Source organism: Helianthus annuus, chromosome 11 (assembly GCF_002127325.2).
Source record: "Helianthus annuus cultivar XRQ/B chromosome 11, HanXRQr2.0-SUNRISE, whole genome shotgun sequence".
NCBI lineage: Eukaryota > Viridiplantae > Streptophyta > Magnoliopsida > Asterales > Asteraceae > Helianthus > Helianthus annuus.
Genome location: NC_035443.2, coordinates 3252982 through 3270010, shown reverse-complemented (window position 1 = coordinate 3270010; position 17029 = coordinate 3252982). Strand labels below are relative to the sequence as shown.

General features: G+C 34.1%; 1 protein-coding gene and 2 long non-coding RNA genes across 3 annotated transcripts; 1 reads left to right on the top strand and 2 right to left on the bottom strand.

Moving 5' to 3' along the window:
• Window positions 1-4046: 4046 nt before the first annotated feature.
• LOC110891610 lies at window positions 4047-5260 on the bottom strand. The gene is made up of 2 exons (XR_002565420.2): window positions 4814-5260; window positions 4047-4321 (listed from the first exon to the last, which is right to left on the bottom strand). It is a non-coding gene; the product is annotated as an uncharacterized LOC110891610 (long non-coding RNA).
• A 1689-nt stretch (window positions 5261-6949) lies between these two features.
• Window positions 6950-7476, bottom strand: LOC110891609. Its single transcript, XR_002565419.2, has 2 exons — window positions 7338-7476; window positions 6950-7158 (listed from the first exon to the last, which is right to left on the bottom strand). It is a non-coding gene; the product is annotated as an uncharacterized LOC110891609 (long non-coding RNA).
• A 1454-nt stretch (window positions 7477-8930) lies between these two features.
• LOC110889164 (probable RNA 3'-terminal phosphate cyclase-like protein) lies at window positions 8931-16045 on the top strand. The gene is made up of 6 exons (XM_022136674.2): window positions 8931-9247; window positions 10971-11120; window positions 11802-11983; window positions 13017-13192; window positions 13797-14007; window positions 15717-16045. The coding sequence occupies exons 1-6, from the start codon at window positions 9043-9045 to the stop codon at window positions 15924-15926; spliced, it is 1134 nt and encodes a 377-aa protein (XP_021992366.1). The 5' UTR covers window positions 8931-9042; the 3' UTR covers window positions 15927-16045.
• Window positions 16046-17029: the final 984 nt, after the last annotated feature.

Genomic DNA, 17029 nt, shown 5'->3' with positions numbered 1-17029 from the left:
GGCAGTCAACAGAATTAATAATATAATATTAAAATATTAGTATTTATTGTGTCTTACACCTCTCAAGAATACAAAGCCATCATTATATATATAATTTGATTATTTATTATTTTATTTATTTTTCGCTTTAGTGTCCAAAAGAATGTAAGAAATCAAAGGTTAATTTTTTTCTATTATTTTATTTTTTTTCGCTTTAGTGTCCAAAAGAATGTAAGAAATCAAAGGTTAATTTTTTTCTATTACAAAATTTGTTGGTGGTTTACCCATTCATTAAATGAATGTAAAAAAAATTGATATTATTCATTAAGCCCAAAACCTTTAGTAATTAAACTCAAATAATTAGTTTTATGATAATTAAGCCTAAATTGTAATAACTAATAAAGCCTAAATAATAAAATAATTAATTTGAACAATGTGATGGTTTGTGCAGTTGAAAATTATTTTTTCAAAAGGTAAAAGACGACAATGTGATGTAGCGATTTCAAGCTATGAAAAAAAGGCCAAATCTATTAGGGGAGTGTTTGGCCTAGCTTTTATTTTTTTGGCTTATGCTTATATTTTAAAGTAGCTTATAGCTTATTTTATATCATTTGATAAGCTCTTTTTAAGTGTTTGGATTAACTTATAGCTTATTTTCTATCATTCTTCAAATAAGCTAAAAACCAATTTCAAATAAGCTTCTTCAAATTAGCTTATCTAAGCTAATAAGTATAAGCTTAAAAAGCTAAACCAAACACCAAGCTTATTTTGTAAAAAAAAAAGCTAAAAAAAGCTATAAGCATTGTTAAAAAAGCTACGCCAAACACCCCTTAGGTATTTGCTTTACTTTATTTATTTATTGTCGTTTTCTAATATTTGTATGATTGTACGGTAAAAAAAATTTGGGATACCCCTGATTTAATAGGCTAGTTCCGCCACTACTTTCTAGAATTGAATTCGTTTTTGTTGAGCGAGTTGAGATGTGGCACTCTTGAGATGTGGCACTTTGATCGAAGTAGTACATGTCTTTTAAGTTGTAATGTTGTTTTCATTATGAAACATGTTTGCATGTTTGTGTAATTCAAGTTGGTTGATGTTTTTAAGTTCTGTATTGTTGTGGGTTTTACATGGTTATTGTTTGCTGTCATTTAGCCTTCGCCGACGCAACCGGTTCCATCTAGCGTTTGTGTATGTTGCGTCTAAATTTCTAAGCCCCCGGCCGCAACGCGGCGGGGAGTTACATCTAGTTTATATTAATTATAATTATTATTATACATATAATTTAGTTACTTTTTTATATTTATATAAATGGTAATTATTATTATATAAATATATGTTCAATATATATTAATTAAAAATATATAAACAAAAAGCTCGTTTAGGCTCGCGAGCCGGCTCGACCTCGATAAGCGAAGCTCGGGATCGTTTACTGAATGAGCTTGATTTTAGGCTCGGGCTCGAGCTCGTTTAAGCTCGGCTCGTTCGAGCTTTTTTTCGAGCCGAGTTCGAGTGGATCGGCTCGTTTGCACCCCTACTTGGCACTCACGTTTTTAAGGCCTCACGATATTATATAATACATACTAGCATAGATATGTATGTGATTTTGCTAGACTTGTTGGCCTTAATTATTGACCAAGTTTACATAGATGGAGAAACAAAATACGGATCAAAGATGTATTTACTAGATAGTCATATAGGTTAAGTGTATTTTGTTTGCATTAAAAGATCTACATTCAATTGTTGGGGGACGTACTGTTGACCCGTAAATAAAATTCGTGTATTTTTTAGACAAAATCCCGATCGTCCCCCTTAAAAGTTTGGGTAAGTCCACCGATATCTCTCCAAAAAAAGTTGGAGACTTTGTTGTTTGTTGTGTTTGTCTGGTTGGTTTGAAGGCAAAGAAGAAAAAAGACAACGTTGAGGAGGGTTGTTTAATTACATCAAAAAGGACCGAAGCCAAGAGACGGGGCGATGATATTGTTGGTCCAATGTTTTCCACCAGCCTTGCGCCTTTCTCAACCTGAAAAAAATACCCAATACGCGTATAGATACGATGTACATGACTTACCAGCCAATCATTGGTTATGATTGGCTCTTAAGTCATGTTTGTATCATCTTTATATGCATATTTGTATCGTCTTTAGCATAGATACATTAGAAGATATTTATATAGCATGTATGCATGTATATATGACTAAATGAGTATGCATATATGTATATATTTCTTGATTATACCTATAGGTTTCTTGGATTGGGGCTGAACAGTCGGGTGGATTCTTCCCGCAGAAGAAAGGAGGACAAGGGAGAACAAAACAATCAAGAACAGTGTAAAACCACTATTGGATTTCATCTTGTTAGAGTATATGTTGAATGCATTATATGAATGATTTATATAGATCCATATGCTATGTGCTAAGTGTTTCTCTTCTATTTCTTATGTTTTTTCTATTTTTCTTGTTGTTCTAAATTTCACTAATTAGTGTTGTAAAAATCGCGACTAGGCGGCGATTAATCGCTAGTCGGCCAGAGTATTTTTTCGTTAATCAGTCCATTAATCGCTAGTCGGGCCTAGTCGGACCTAGTTAGGCCTAGTCGGGCAGCCAAAAATCGTCGATTCCGGCTAGATTCCGGCAAAAAACCTGTATATTCCGGCTAAAACCTCTAAATTCCGACCAGTTTCCAACCAAACCATGTGAATTCAACAATTAATCTTGTATACTTAAAAAATGAGTTGAGCAAGAGTTAGAACCTAGCTACTTAAAATATTTACCTATAAAAATGTGTATATGTATACATAAAACTGAAAATTACATATAAAAAACCCGTTCCGATTAATTCCGATTGATCCTGAGTAATCCCGAGTAGTCGCTAGTCCCCACCTCATCGGCCGACTAGCGACTAGCAAGTTCTCCAACCTTAGCTGTAAACACTTGTATTCTTTTAGATTGGATAAGAATATTCGAGTGCTCATATTTAAAGGGAGCCACAAACTCAAGGGGGGAAGTACGATGAAGAGTATTGAAGTATCACAAATTAGACAGGACTTGTCTTTAGCAGCTAGTTTGGTAGCATAAGTTTAAAGGGGAGATTCTTGGGACTCTTTATGTCTTATGTATGCAATAAAAGTTAAGTTATATTGCTACTCATGAGCAAAGTTTCTATAGATGAATATTATGTCTATAGTGAGTCAAACAACGTTTAAGGAGACTATTGTAAATAATTTTTTTTTCTTTTGTATCATAGGCTATAAAATATACTGAGTACTGGTACCGTAACGAACTGAGTTGTGTTCAAAATAATGTATTTTTTTCATGGCGTAATGTATACCGATTGCTGGTATCATAACGATACGAAACAAACCAAAATGTTGTAGATTGAACGACGATATCAGTATCTATATTAGCAAAACCGATGTCGGGATTGTTTTTTAGTTTTCAATTGATATAACATAGCTTGTTTCTTTTTAAATTTAATATTTTTATAATATTTCGAATATACTATTTCAACACAATTAGTTTTATATGTATTATAATATAAATTTTAGAGTAAATCTCAATTTTCGTCGCTGTGGTTTGCTGATTTTAACACTTTCAGTCCAATAGTTTATAAATTACATTTATCATCCATTAATTTGCTGATTTTAACAGTTTCAGTCCATTAGTTTCCTGATTTTAACAGTTTGAGTCCACACTAGTGTTAAATTTTAACAGTTTCAGTCCACACCAGTGTTAGTGGTGTGGATTGAAACTGTTAAAATCAGGAAACTAATGGACTGAAACTGTTAAAATCAGCAAACTAATGAATGATAAATGCAATGTTTAAACTATTGGACTGTAGGTGTTAAAATTAGCAAACCACAGGGACGAAAATTGAAGTTTACTCTAAATTTTATTCAAAATCAAACAGTTAGATACATTAAACAAAGATGAACATTAAGACGTCTAATCAATGTCAAAGTGTCCAACCACATGCACCCATATAATATAATTTAGTTCTGTTTGCATGTAGACTTCCCCTCCATTAACAAAAATTATCACCTAATATTTATGACAAACATGCATACAACATGCATAAAAAATATTTAACCTTTTATTCATATTAGCATATATGTTTACTTGTACATAATAGATATCTTTAACCTTTTATTCATATTAGCAGCATATATGGTACGTAATAAATATGAATCAATCAACCACATGTTCTCATAAAAATATCCAAATTCAACCCAACCATATGGTCAATAGGCGACGATTACGACCATGCTTACCCCAACATTTCCAACAACCATAACTTCCTGCTAGTTCCCTACGGGTTTCTCCTTTTATTAATTTAGTCATCGATCCTGTAGAGAGAGAGTAAACATAAGCGAAACTAATATGATCAAAAAACTCCAAACACATATATGTATGTATAGAATTTAATTAAGATGAAAACACTCCATTTCTATGAGTATAAATGTTTTATGATATAGTGTTTTCACATGATTTCCAGGGCCGGCCCTGAGAATTCGTGTACCCTGTTCGAGCTCGAAAAAATGTGACCTTAGGCCTTAACGAAATTGGGTATTGGGCTCACTAAAGGTCTAAACCTAATGCCAAAGGGATTAATAACTAATCTAAACCATAAGAATAGTTTTGTAAGGGAGCCTATGTTGGTGTTTGTATGAGTGTACCCTATTAAAAAAATATTTTACATATACCTATAGAGTTTTTTTCATAAAAAAACGTGCCCCTCAAAATATTGGGCCCTGGCCGGTGGTCCTCCCCGCCCACCCCCAGGGCCGGCCATGATGATTTCAAATGTATGTATACACAATAATCATTAGCAAGCATACCAGATGGGTCATTAATCTCGGATTGTGGAGAGCTTTGAAGGTGTCTTCCTTCCGATGAAATCAGAACAAGTGTAAAAAGAACTAGCAAGAACAAAGTAACACCCCCGAACTTCATTTTCAGAATTAGAATCCGCGTTGTGGTGTGGTGTGATGCCGTGCTTTGATTTGTATAATATATATAGAGGGTATATTGTCAACCTTGAGGACAAGATTTCTTGTAGCAAATTAGGAAAAGTAACCGAATGTTGAAATATTCAATTTCAATAACATTAGTGGTTGATGAACTTACATACATATATATTTATACATATATTTCAGTAGCAGTAGGTAGACAATTTCAACATCTTGACTTGAAAGTTGAAACAGATATTTCCATGTAATGTAACATTTGATAATTTCTTGAGCAAGCCCAAACAGTTTAATGGGCCGAGCCTAAACTTTCAAGTTGAGCCCAAGACAAATCAAGTATTCAGCCTATCAACTTTGTGGTTCGGCCCAAACAGATAATTTTAATATAGAGTAAACTGCCATTTTGGTCTCTGTGGTTTGGTCAATTTTACCACTTTAGTCCAAAACTCAAACTTTTTGCATCTGGTTCCCTGTGGTTTCAGTTTTATTGCCATTTTGGTCCAAAAATGAAATCAGGTCATATTTGTCTTATAAAATCCTGTTATTTTGTCATTTTCCGCAAGGGCAAAATGATCATTTCTTTTTTATAAATAAATACCATATTTTATAAGACAAATATGACCTGATTTACCCCTGAGGAAAATGACAAAATTGCAGGATTTTATAAGACAAGTATGACTTGATTTCATTTTTGGACCAAAATGGCAATAAAACTGAAACCACAGGACTCAGATGCAAAAGGTTTAAGTTTTGGACTAAAATGGCAAAAGTAATCAAACCTCAAGGACCAAAATGACAGTTTACTCTTTAATATATTAATTAAAACTTTCGTAAAATATGTGGGGCCGTGTGCATAGAGGTGTATATGGAAGAGTGAAGAAGTTTTAATATGTTCCCTAAAAATCTACTATGTAAACTTATGTAATATGGTTTGGTGTTTTTGCTGAAAATGGGTTGATGTAGCATTTTGCGTCCCAATTTTAAGTAATAAAATGCGTGTTGTTTCGTCGTTAAAAAACATAAAGTCCACCAAGGCGCCAACCAAATGACTAATTATGAACGAATAAACTAGGTAAATGAGATCGGGTTTAGAAATTGCAATACAGGTTTATAACACCTTTATAAGTAAATGAGACCAGGTTTAGAAATTGCAATACATGTTTATAACACCTTTATAGATGTAAAAGTGATCAAATTGTTAAAATTACATAAATCGTCCTTTATGTTGACACCATATTGTAAATTGCATCCTTTACTTTCAAAAAGTACAAAAACGTACTCGATGTTTGGAAACCCTTGTACGTTACGTTCTTTGACCCTAACTCAGTTAGTTTTTATGGTTAAATCTGACCAAATGGATCCCGCATAATTGTTTTTTTTTTTTATTAATTTTATGATTATTTATTTTAGTATTTAGGGTTAGGGATGAGCTCGGTACCAACCGGTACCGAAAATCCCCAAAAGTATGTTTCGGTACCGGTATCGGTATTTTAGGGTAAAAACCGGTAAATACCGATACCGAACTAGTACCGTACCGGAGCGATATCGAAAATGTCAAAAGTTGGTATCGAATAGGTATAGAAAATGTACCCGGTTCGGTAATTTCGGTATTGGTACCATTTGCTCATCCCTATTTAGGGTAAAATGACCAAAACACCCTCATGTGGGGTCCACTTAGTCAGATTTCATAATGAAAACTAACTGAGTTAGGGCTAAAGGACATAATGTGTAAGGATTTGTAAACATCGAGTACGTTTGTTGTACTTTTTAAAGATAGGGACATAGTTTGCAATCTGGTGTCAACATAAACAACGATTTTTGTTATTTACTCAATTGTTAAAAGTTGTTAAAAGAAAAACTCAAAGAAAGGGACCATAAATACAAGACATCGAAATATCAAAACAAAACTTATTGATAGTTGAATACATAAGGGACCATTCATGCATCTTTCTACTTTCTTACTTTCTAAACATATAAAAAAATCATGACAAAAATGCATACAAGACGTATAAAAATCTTCAACCTTTTATTCAAATTAGCATATTACATATATGTTTACTTGTAATAGATGAATCAATACAACACATGCTTTCATTAGAATATCGACATTTAACCCAACAATATGGTCAATAGGCGACGATGTCGACCATGATCATCCCAACACTTCCAACAACCACCTTCACGTTCTTCTCCTTTATTTAATTTAGTCATCAATCCTGTCAAGAGTAAATATAAATGAAACTAATATGATCAAAATACTCCAAACACATGTATCTACATAGAATTTAACTCATATGAAAATACTCCATATCTATGAGAATAAATGTTTTATAATATAGTGTTTTCACATGATCTCAAACCTATACGTATACACATTAATCATTAGCGATCATACCAGATGGGTCATTAATCTTCGATTCTGGAGAAATTTGAAGGTTTCTTCCTTCCGATGAAATCAGGACAAGTGTAAATAGAACCAGTAAGAACAAAATAACACCACCAAACTTCATTTTCAGCAATAGAATCCGAGTTGTGGTGTGGTGTGGTGCCATGCTTTGATTTATATATAGAGGGTGGTATATTGTCAAGCTTGAGGACATTGTAGCAAATTAGGAAAAGTAAACGAAGGGCAATGGTTGAAATGTTCAAATTCAATTCACTAACATTAATTATTAATGAACTTATATATACGTATATATATTATATACATTTCAGTAGCAGTAGGTAGACAATTTCAACATCTTGAAAAAGAGATTTCCATGTAAATATGTAATATAACATTGTAACTTGAAAAAGAGATTTCCATGTAAATATGTAATTAGCAAGCCCAAACAGTTTTATGGGCCTAACCTAAACTTTCAAGTTGAGCCCAAGACATTGCAACTTTTTGACAAATCAAGTATTCAGCCTATCAACCTTGTGGTTCGGCCCAAACAGTTTAATTTTAATATATTAAAACTTTCGTAAAATATGTGTGTGTGCATAGAGGTGCATATGAAAGAGTGAAGAAGTTTTAATACGTTCCCTAAAAATATAGTATGTAAACTTATGTAACACTGTTGGGGCCATGATTTAGTGGTCTTATGGTATTGTGTTCTTTCTTACAAGACTAAGTCTGTGAGTTCAAATCCTTAAAAATGCAAAGTAAAGGTGAAATTGCAATTTGTTGTTAAAAAATGTAATATCATTGGGTGTTTTTGCTAAAATTGGGTTGATATAGCATCTTGCATCCCAATTTTGAGTAATAAAATTTGTTCTGTTTTGACGTCAAATAACATAAAACCCGCCAACTAAATGACTAACTATAAACGAATAACGTAAGTAAATGAGACCGGGTTTAGAGATTGCAATACAAGTTTATAACAACTTTATAGCTCTAAAAGCGATCAAACTGTTTATAGAAAAAACCTAAAGACATGACCATAAATAAAACATATTAAAGCAAATTGGATTTAGATAATCTAATCTAGCTGATTTTGGCCAATAATAATCCCAACTAAGCTTATTCTCGTCAGTGGTCCAACTTTTTTCATTTTGTTTGTATAATGATTTGTCATTAAAAAAACAAAAAGATCAAAACAAAACTTGTTGGAATTATTTTTACCCAAAAATAGCTAAATTTTGGAATTATTTTTACCCAAAAATAGCTAAATTGTATTATTATTATTATTTTTGAACGACAAAGAATGACGTGACAACTACCGTGACATCGGGTGCTGTAGCCAAAGTCGACTACTCGACCGCCGCCAGCCCCTTGGCTCTCCCAGACACGCGGAAACCTGACCTCCACCCGCCCGAAGGCACGACAATGAAACAATCGGTAAAACCTCACCGTCCATCTAAGACGAACCGACGCTACCATTGGATTATTTAAATCCAATTTGCCAAAACTAAACTTGTTGATAGTTGAATACATAAGGGACCATTTATGCATCTTTCTACTTTATTACTTTCTAACATATAAACCCTAATTCTTCACCGTCGTAGTTTGTGAGGGTTTTAAGCCATAAACACACACAATTTTCCGGCAAACCGCCGCCACTCGCCATCACATCGCTACTCGACCTTCAAATCAACGGCCACCGTAGAAGAGTAAACAAATGGGTAAAATATCGTATATGAAGCTTAAAGGCAGCCAAAACCTAAGGCAAAGGTTACTTCTCGCAACTCTATCTTCAACTCCGATCTTAATCGAGGATATTCGAGCCGATGCCACGTGGCCTGGGCTTCTTCCTCACGAGGTTTCGTTTCTCCGTCTTCTCGAGACTGTTTCTGATGACTGTCATGTTGAAATCAACGAAACTGGTAATTCTAGGGTTTTGTTTTTGTTTTTTTTTTGTGTTTTTTATTTAATTTGTTGTGATTATGCTGAAATTAAACTGCAATTTGAGAGAAATTAATCTAATTTTGTCAATTTTGATACGGATTTATTTAGTTTCTGATTATGTTTAATATGTTTTTTTATATATTTTTTTCATAGGTTTTTATTTTAGTATTCCTGACCAAATTTAGCTAGAAATAAGCTTTATGTATTGCTTAAGATATGAATATGATTATACATATACTACCTAAAAAGCCATTTTTTATATATTTTCATAGGTTTTTAGTATTCTTCACCAAATTTAGCTATAAATAAGCTTTATGCATTATATAAGATATGAATCATACATATACAACTTAAAAAGCCGTTTTTTGTAAACCTTTTGCACCTCAACTGCCCTGTTTTTTGTGAGCCTTTTGCGCCTCATATGCCCCGTTGTTTTTTCATGAGCCTCAACTGCGCTTTTTGTACATTTGGCACCTTACCTACACAAAAGCGGAGGGACCTGCGCCTGAGGTTGTCTTGCGCGTGGCTTTTTAAATTGCGATCGTAGCGATCACTATAGCACGCTATGGTATAGTGTCGCTATTAGGGTTGTAGCGATGGATAGCGAGAATAGCAACACTTTATTTTTTTTAATATAAATAGCAATTAAATATAGCTATAAAATAGCTGGAACTAGGTTTTTGTTAAATATACATGTAAAATAGCATATACACAATCAATATTTATGACAATATAATATCTGGCTTATCTAGGAAGTTAGCTTACAAAGCATGTTTCAGTTTGAATTAACAGGAATGCAGCTATGTTGTTAAAGACGCAAGGCGCAGGCGAGGCGCATCGGTCTCGCTCGGAGCCTAGGCGCAAGGCGCAAAAAAAGCGTGGGCTTTTTTAAGAAAAGCACACATAGAGAAAAAAAATATAAAAAATATGTTATGCTTTGATAATAAATAAGATTCCACATATAAAATTAAAAAATCTATTATATATGCCATTTAAGATCATGTAGCTAATAGTTTTGCACGCGTGAGGCAGTTTTGCACGCACTTGGTTTCGTTTTTAATGGTCATTTGTGCTGTTTTACCTTTTTCCATGCGCCTCAACAACGTTTTTTGCGCCTAGGCGCGCGCTTTTTGCGCCTCAGCACCGTTTTTTCAAAAAAATCCCATTTTTGCGCCTAGGCTACCACCAGGCGCTATAGGTGCGCCTAGGCGCGCACTTTTTGCACTTTTGACAACATAGGAATGCAGTGACTATTACAACTTGACCTGAATGTTTGTTTGGCTGCTTTTGTAATGTCAAATATGCATGACAGGAAAGCTAAATTTTGTGGTATTGTATAAATTCAAAAGATGTGCTTGTCGTATTTAGCTTTAACAATTGGATAGTTGTTTGTTGAGATGGTTTCTCATGACTGTCATGTTGAAATTAACAAGACTGTTAATCCTAGGGCCCCGTTCTGTGTTATTTGAATTCACTATCTGAAAATAAGCTACTTTTATCGTCAAATTTCGAACAGATAAAATCTTTCCATACAGACATACTGGTATAAAAATTGCAGCTAGATAGTACATTGTGTAAAATGCTGTTGACTTTTGCTGCTTTTGCAATGACAGGAAGTGAATTTTGGTGTTGGTTATAAGTTTATACGACGTGCTTGTAGTATTTACCTTCAAATTGTTGTATTGTTTGTGGAATTGATAGGGACGAAGTTGAAGTACAAGCCCGGGATAGTGATGGGTGGGAGATATCTAGAGCATGATTGCGGATTGAGTAGGTCAATCGGCTATTTTCTTGAACCGTTGATTGTGCTTGGTTTGTTCGGGAAGAAGCCTCTTTCCATTAAGCTCAAAGGTACCTTGCTCCCTTCATTCTTTCGAAATTGTAGTTCGTTTTGTCGATATAGCTCCAAATGTTTTCGATTAGGGAATGTAGTGGTGGGTTACTCTTGTTTTGTTTTAATCATTCGAGTAATTTACTATTTTGGCCCATGTGGTCTCTAGTCAGTTTAGCCCTTTCAGTTTAAAAAGGAATCTTTATACATATCAGACCCTGATGTTGCATATCTGTAACGGTTTTGGCCCCTACCACTAACTCTGTCACTTTTTTCTAGTTAAGTGTAAGGGTATTTTGGTCTTTTTACACTATAGGGATTGTTTATATAAATTGTACATTACGAAGTTATTTTAATATTTAAGCGGTTATTTATGTAATTACTCAATTTTTTTTAATTATCTCATGTTTTTCATGATTATAATTTAATAAAATACATTTAAAATATACAAATAAATACGTATTTTCAAAACCATTACAAAATACAACCTTAGGGTCTGATATGTCAAGATTCTTTTTTTTTCGCTGAAATGGTTACACCGACTAAACCATAGGGACCAAAATAGTATTTTACTCTAATCATTATTATGTTGATCTTCCTTATATTGCGTATACTAGTGAATTTTAAACAATGTTAAAAGAATAAAAGTAATTGAATAAGTTGATAAATATAGATACGGATGATCAAATATTGCTTTTCAGGTATCACAAATGATCCAAAAGACCCATCTGTCGATACATTCAGATCAGCCACTTTACCATTATTGAAGCGATTCGGAGTTCCGTCAGAAGGGTTGGAGTTAAAGATAGAAAGCCGTGGAGTTGCCCCTAAAGGCGGTGGAGAAGTTACACTTTCGGTTCCTATTATTCACAATAGTTTAAAGGTTAATTTAAAATTCATCATATATATAAAATATGAATATGTATTTTTTTTTTAGAGTAAAATGCCATTTTAGTCCTTAAGGTTTGGCCAGTTTTGCCACTTTCGTTCAAAGGTTTGTTTTTCCGTACTTGGATCCAAAAGGTTTGAAATCTTTCTATTTTCATCCATCTCGTTAACTCCATCCATTTTTCTCTGTTAAGTCAGGGGTATTTCTGTCTTTTTTGATAACTTAAAGGGCAATTCTTTTTTTTTCTCACTTTATGCACAAGCATAAAGTGATGAAGTTAACGAGCTGGAAAAAAATGGCAAGGTTTCAAACCTTTTGGATCCAGGTGCGAAAAAACAAACCTTTGGATGAAAGTCGCAAAACTGGCCAAACCTCAGGTTCGAAAATGACATTTTACTCTTTTTTTAGGCAAAAGATCAAACACAAATAATCTTAACATACTAAACATACAAATTGAAGGAAAACTCAAAAAGACAAGGTGGCATTTTTGTAATTACCACCAACTATCAAAGTTACTATACAAATGTGAACTCAACCAAAAATACCTAAAAAACACAATTTTTTTTAACATTTTTTATTAAAAAATCGCTACATTTTGTTAGCAATTTTTTTTTTTTTTTTGCTGCTACTAAAAGTAGCGATTTTTTAATAAAAAATGTTAAAAAAAATAAAAATTAAAAAAAATAAAAATAATTTGTGTGTGTGTGTGTTTTTTTTTTTTTAACTTTTTTTAGATTTTTTTTAGGTTTTTTGGGGGTTTAGTTTTTAGCATTTTAGTTTGGGTTGGGGGGGGGGTGTTAGGTTTTTTTTTTTTTTGGGGGGGGGGGTGGTTAGGTTTTTTTTTATGTTTTTTAGGTATATTTGTAGAGTAACTTTGATAGTTATTGATAATTACAAAAATGCCACCTTGTCTTTTTGAGTTTTCCTTCAATTTGTATGTTTAGTATGTTAAGATTATTTGTACAAGAACTTTACCCCTTTTTTTTAATCTCGCTATATTAATCATGTTTGGGACTTGGGTTTGCAGGCAGTCACATGGACCGATGAAGGTATGGTTAAACGGATCAGGGGTATCAGTTTCTCCACAAGAGTATCAGTTCAGTTTGAAAATACAATGATTCATGCCGCTAGAGGAATCTTTAACCGCTTGCTTCCAGATGTTCACATTTATACTGATCATAAAGCCGGTGCACAAGCTGGAAAGTACGTTTATTTTTCATGTTAAGTGTTTTTTAAGAGGTGGTCATTTCGACCCGTTTACTTACAACCGGGTCAATTCTTCAGGGTGTCTTGAAACTTGAATCTTCGATTAATATAGTTACAATTTTTTGTTGAGACGTTATATGATTTGTTTGGTTATCGTTTTTTGCAAAAGTCGCTAGGCGCTCCCTAGTCGGTCGACCGGGGAGTTGAGAGTACTCGGTCTACCCGGAGAGTACTCGGGGAGTACTCGGACATGTTAAATTATAACGAAATTACTTTTTGGAGATTAAATATATGTCAAATAACACAAATTTACTAATATTTATAACAAAATACGTGAAAATGATATTCATTCTTTAATATGTTAGGCATAGAAATTATTTTATATTATTATTTAAGTCAAACTAGGCCCGAGTTGACCTACTAGATCCAATTCTGGCCGAGGTTGACCGCGTTTGACCGACTCCGAGTAATTAGGCGGAGTCAAAGAAAGTCGCCTCGGCAGCCTGCCTTGTAGCGACTACTCGGGGAGTACTCGGCCTTGGAAACCTTGTTTTACAACCATGGTTTTTAGTGATTTACGTTTTTTGTTTTTGTTTTGCAGCTCACCTGGTTATGGAATATCGTTGGTTGCTGAAACGACATCGGGCTGTTTCGTATCGGTGGATACCACAATTTCTTATACCCGAGGGAATGATGACATGGATATTGATGAAAGGAAAGAACTTATGCCTCCGGAGGAAGTTGGTGAGGAAATTGCATCTCTTCTACTTGGCGAGATTGAACAGGGCGGTGTTATAGATTCTACGCACCAGGTTTGTATCTGAATAATAATATATATTTTTTTATAGAGTAAACTTCCGTTTTGCTCCCCGTGGTTTGGTCACTTTAACGGTTTTGCCCCAAACCTTTAAAAATAGCCATTTTACTCCCTGATGTTTTGGTTTTGTTGCCAGTTTGCTCCCTGTGGGGAGCAAAATGGAAAAACAAACAATTTGGATGGAGTTAGAGGCGGGGAGCAAACTGGCAAAAAAACCGAAACATCAGGGAGTAAAATGGCTATTTTAAAGGTTTGGAGCAAAACCGTTAAAGTGACCAAACCACAGGGAGCAAAACGGAAGTTTACTCTTTTTTATATGAATCAATCTACTATTTTTTATAAGGATTTCATATACCAACACCTTGAAACTTGCAAAATGTCAGAATACATGATATTCTGCAGGAGTTTTGAGGGGTATGAATGAAATTTCCTCTTTATAAAATGTTTAAAAAATACATTACGGTGACTTTTGACCACGTTTGACGTGTTTTGTGTTGAACTTCTTCATCTTATAAAGTTATAATCTTATTTGTCCAACCCTGTTAAGAGAAAATATAGTCTGAGTCAACCCGCTCAATGACGTGTTTCGTGTTGAACTTCTTCGTCTTATAATCTTATTTGTCCAACCCTGTTAAGAGAAAATATAGTCAACCCGCTCAAAAGTAATTTTTAAAATTGGCAACTCTACTTATGTAACTCTATGCAGTTAATATCGCCGATATATCGGTTATCGGTCCCTGGTGAGATATCGGTGCAAAATATGGGTGAGAATATCAACACCGATATTATTGATGATATTGACCGATATATCACCGATTTTCCCGATAGCAGTACCTTTCTTCTTAGTTCTACCATTCGCTTTTCTTCTTATTGCTGCCAATATTGTATTTAAGTCATTTAAGTCTTAATTGTTGATTCTTAGTGTTTCAAGTCTTAATCAGTTCCTAGTTGCTACAATTGTTAAGTGTTTTGCAAGTTGCAAAAGGTTAATTTGTTTATGGTAGGAGAGTATACTGAATTTTGTTGGTGTTAAATTGCTATATATAAATTTACGGATATCCTACCGCGATAACAAATATCTCAAATATCGGTCCTTGACCGATATCCGATTCTTTACCGCATTAACTGCATAGATGTAACTATAGATAATGTCCGCCCCCTTAGAGATAAAAATATAACCGCTAAGATAATTTATTTTTTCTTGGCAAATTGGAAATAAATAATCCCGTCTAACTCAATTTGGCCGATAATAATCCCAAGTCAGTTATTTGCCGATAATAATCCGAATTGGTCATTTTTTTTTGTAAAATAGTCCGCCGTTAAAATAGCTTTACGGAGTTGAGTTTTTTTTTCCAGAATTACAAACCGATGTTTTAGGGCTTTTGATCAGAACAAGGATACGAGTTGATTCCTTGAAAGCTTTACATCAATCGACTCGTATCCTCGTTCTGATCAAAAGCCCTAAAACATTGGTTTGTAATTCGGAAAAAAACTTAACTCCGTTAAGCTATTTTAATGGCGTACTGTTTTACAAAATAAATTGACCAGTTCGGATTATTATTGGCCAATAACTGACTTGGGATTATTATCGGCCAAATTGAGTTAGATGGGATTATTTATTTCCAATTCGCCTTTTTTCTTTAAAAGATTTTGTTATTCTTCTGAGTATGTTAATAATTATATGATATTATATTTGAATTTCAGGGCTTGTTATTTCTTTTATGTGCATTATGCCCACAAGATATATCAAAGGTTCGCGTAGGAAAGCTTGTACCTTATGGGATTCAAACACTAAGAAATATCAGAGATTTTTTGGGTGTTAAATTTGTAATCAAGCCAGAGCCAGCAACGGGTACTGTCATGCTTAAATGCATTGGATGCGGGTTGAAAAATTTATCGCGAAAATTATCTTAGATGTTCTATACTTCTATATTCTTATTAGTAAACGTCGAGTTTTGTTTAACTTCTTTATTTAAACTTTGTAAGCTTTTCTTGACGTATGAGTAATTGCGGAATCAGTTTTGTTCTATTCATTAAATTACATTTATTCAGCTAGGTTAGGAAGGGGAAGGTCTTGGGTTTAAGTCCCACAGACGACAATGGATTAAAGAAATTAGCCGTTAAAAAAATTATTCAGCTTGAATCCTAGAATAAAAGTATTTCAGATGTAGGAACATTTATTTATACAAACTTACCCTTGAGTTGAGTAACCTTGGTTTTAAAAATCGTGCTTCGTTACGCTTATGTTTTGTGAACCATAATTAACTTACGAGTAAAGTACACGTATGGAACTTGTGGTTTACTAAAATGTTGGATTTGGTCTCTACCTTTTCAAAAGTGTACGGATGGTCCATGTGGTTTACACTTTGTAACGTATTTAGTCCTTATCTAACAGATCTAAACTTTAGATTCCAAAGGTTTAAGCAGGTCCAGGTTAGGGACTAAATACGTTACAAAGTGCAAACCACAGGGACCGTCTATGTGACTTTTGGCCAAGTTGGGGACTAAATGTGTTACAAAGTACAAGGACCATCCGTGTACTTTTGGATAGCTAGGGACCAAATTCAAAATTTTGATAAACCACAAGGACCATAGGTGTACTTTACTCTTGATTTACCCTTGTTCTTTAAAACTAAGCACATAACTAAACAAGTCGAGCAAATGATTCCAGTCCAAACTGGTTGATGCACCTGGGTTTTACCCACCCGAGTTCGATCCCCTCTCGAGGCGGTTCTCAACTCGTCAAGTCCCATACTTGGAGTGAGGTACCTGTGGGGTTTTTCCTTGGACGCCGGTCACACTCTGATGCCAGCTGGGGCACGGTTAAGACACTCACGTCTGGCCGGAGTGAGGCGACAGCACAGGCCTCCCCAATTTTGTTACTACATAAATGATTGTAGTAAATTTGTGGTTACTAACATAGTCCTCATTAGTAGGTATGTTCAAATAAACGATACCGTTCATGATTTCTAATTTGCCAAAAGATGCCATACCAAAATATAGATGACAAATTTGAA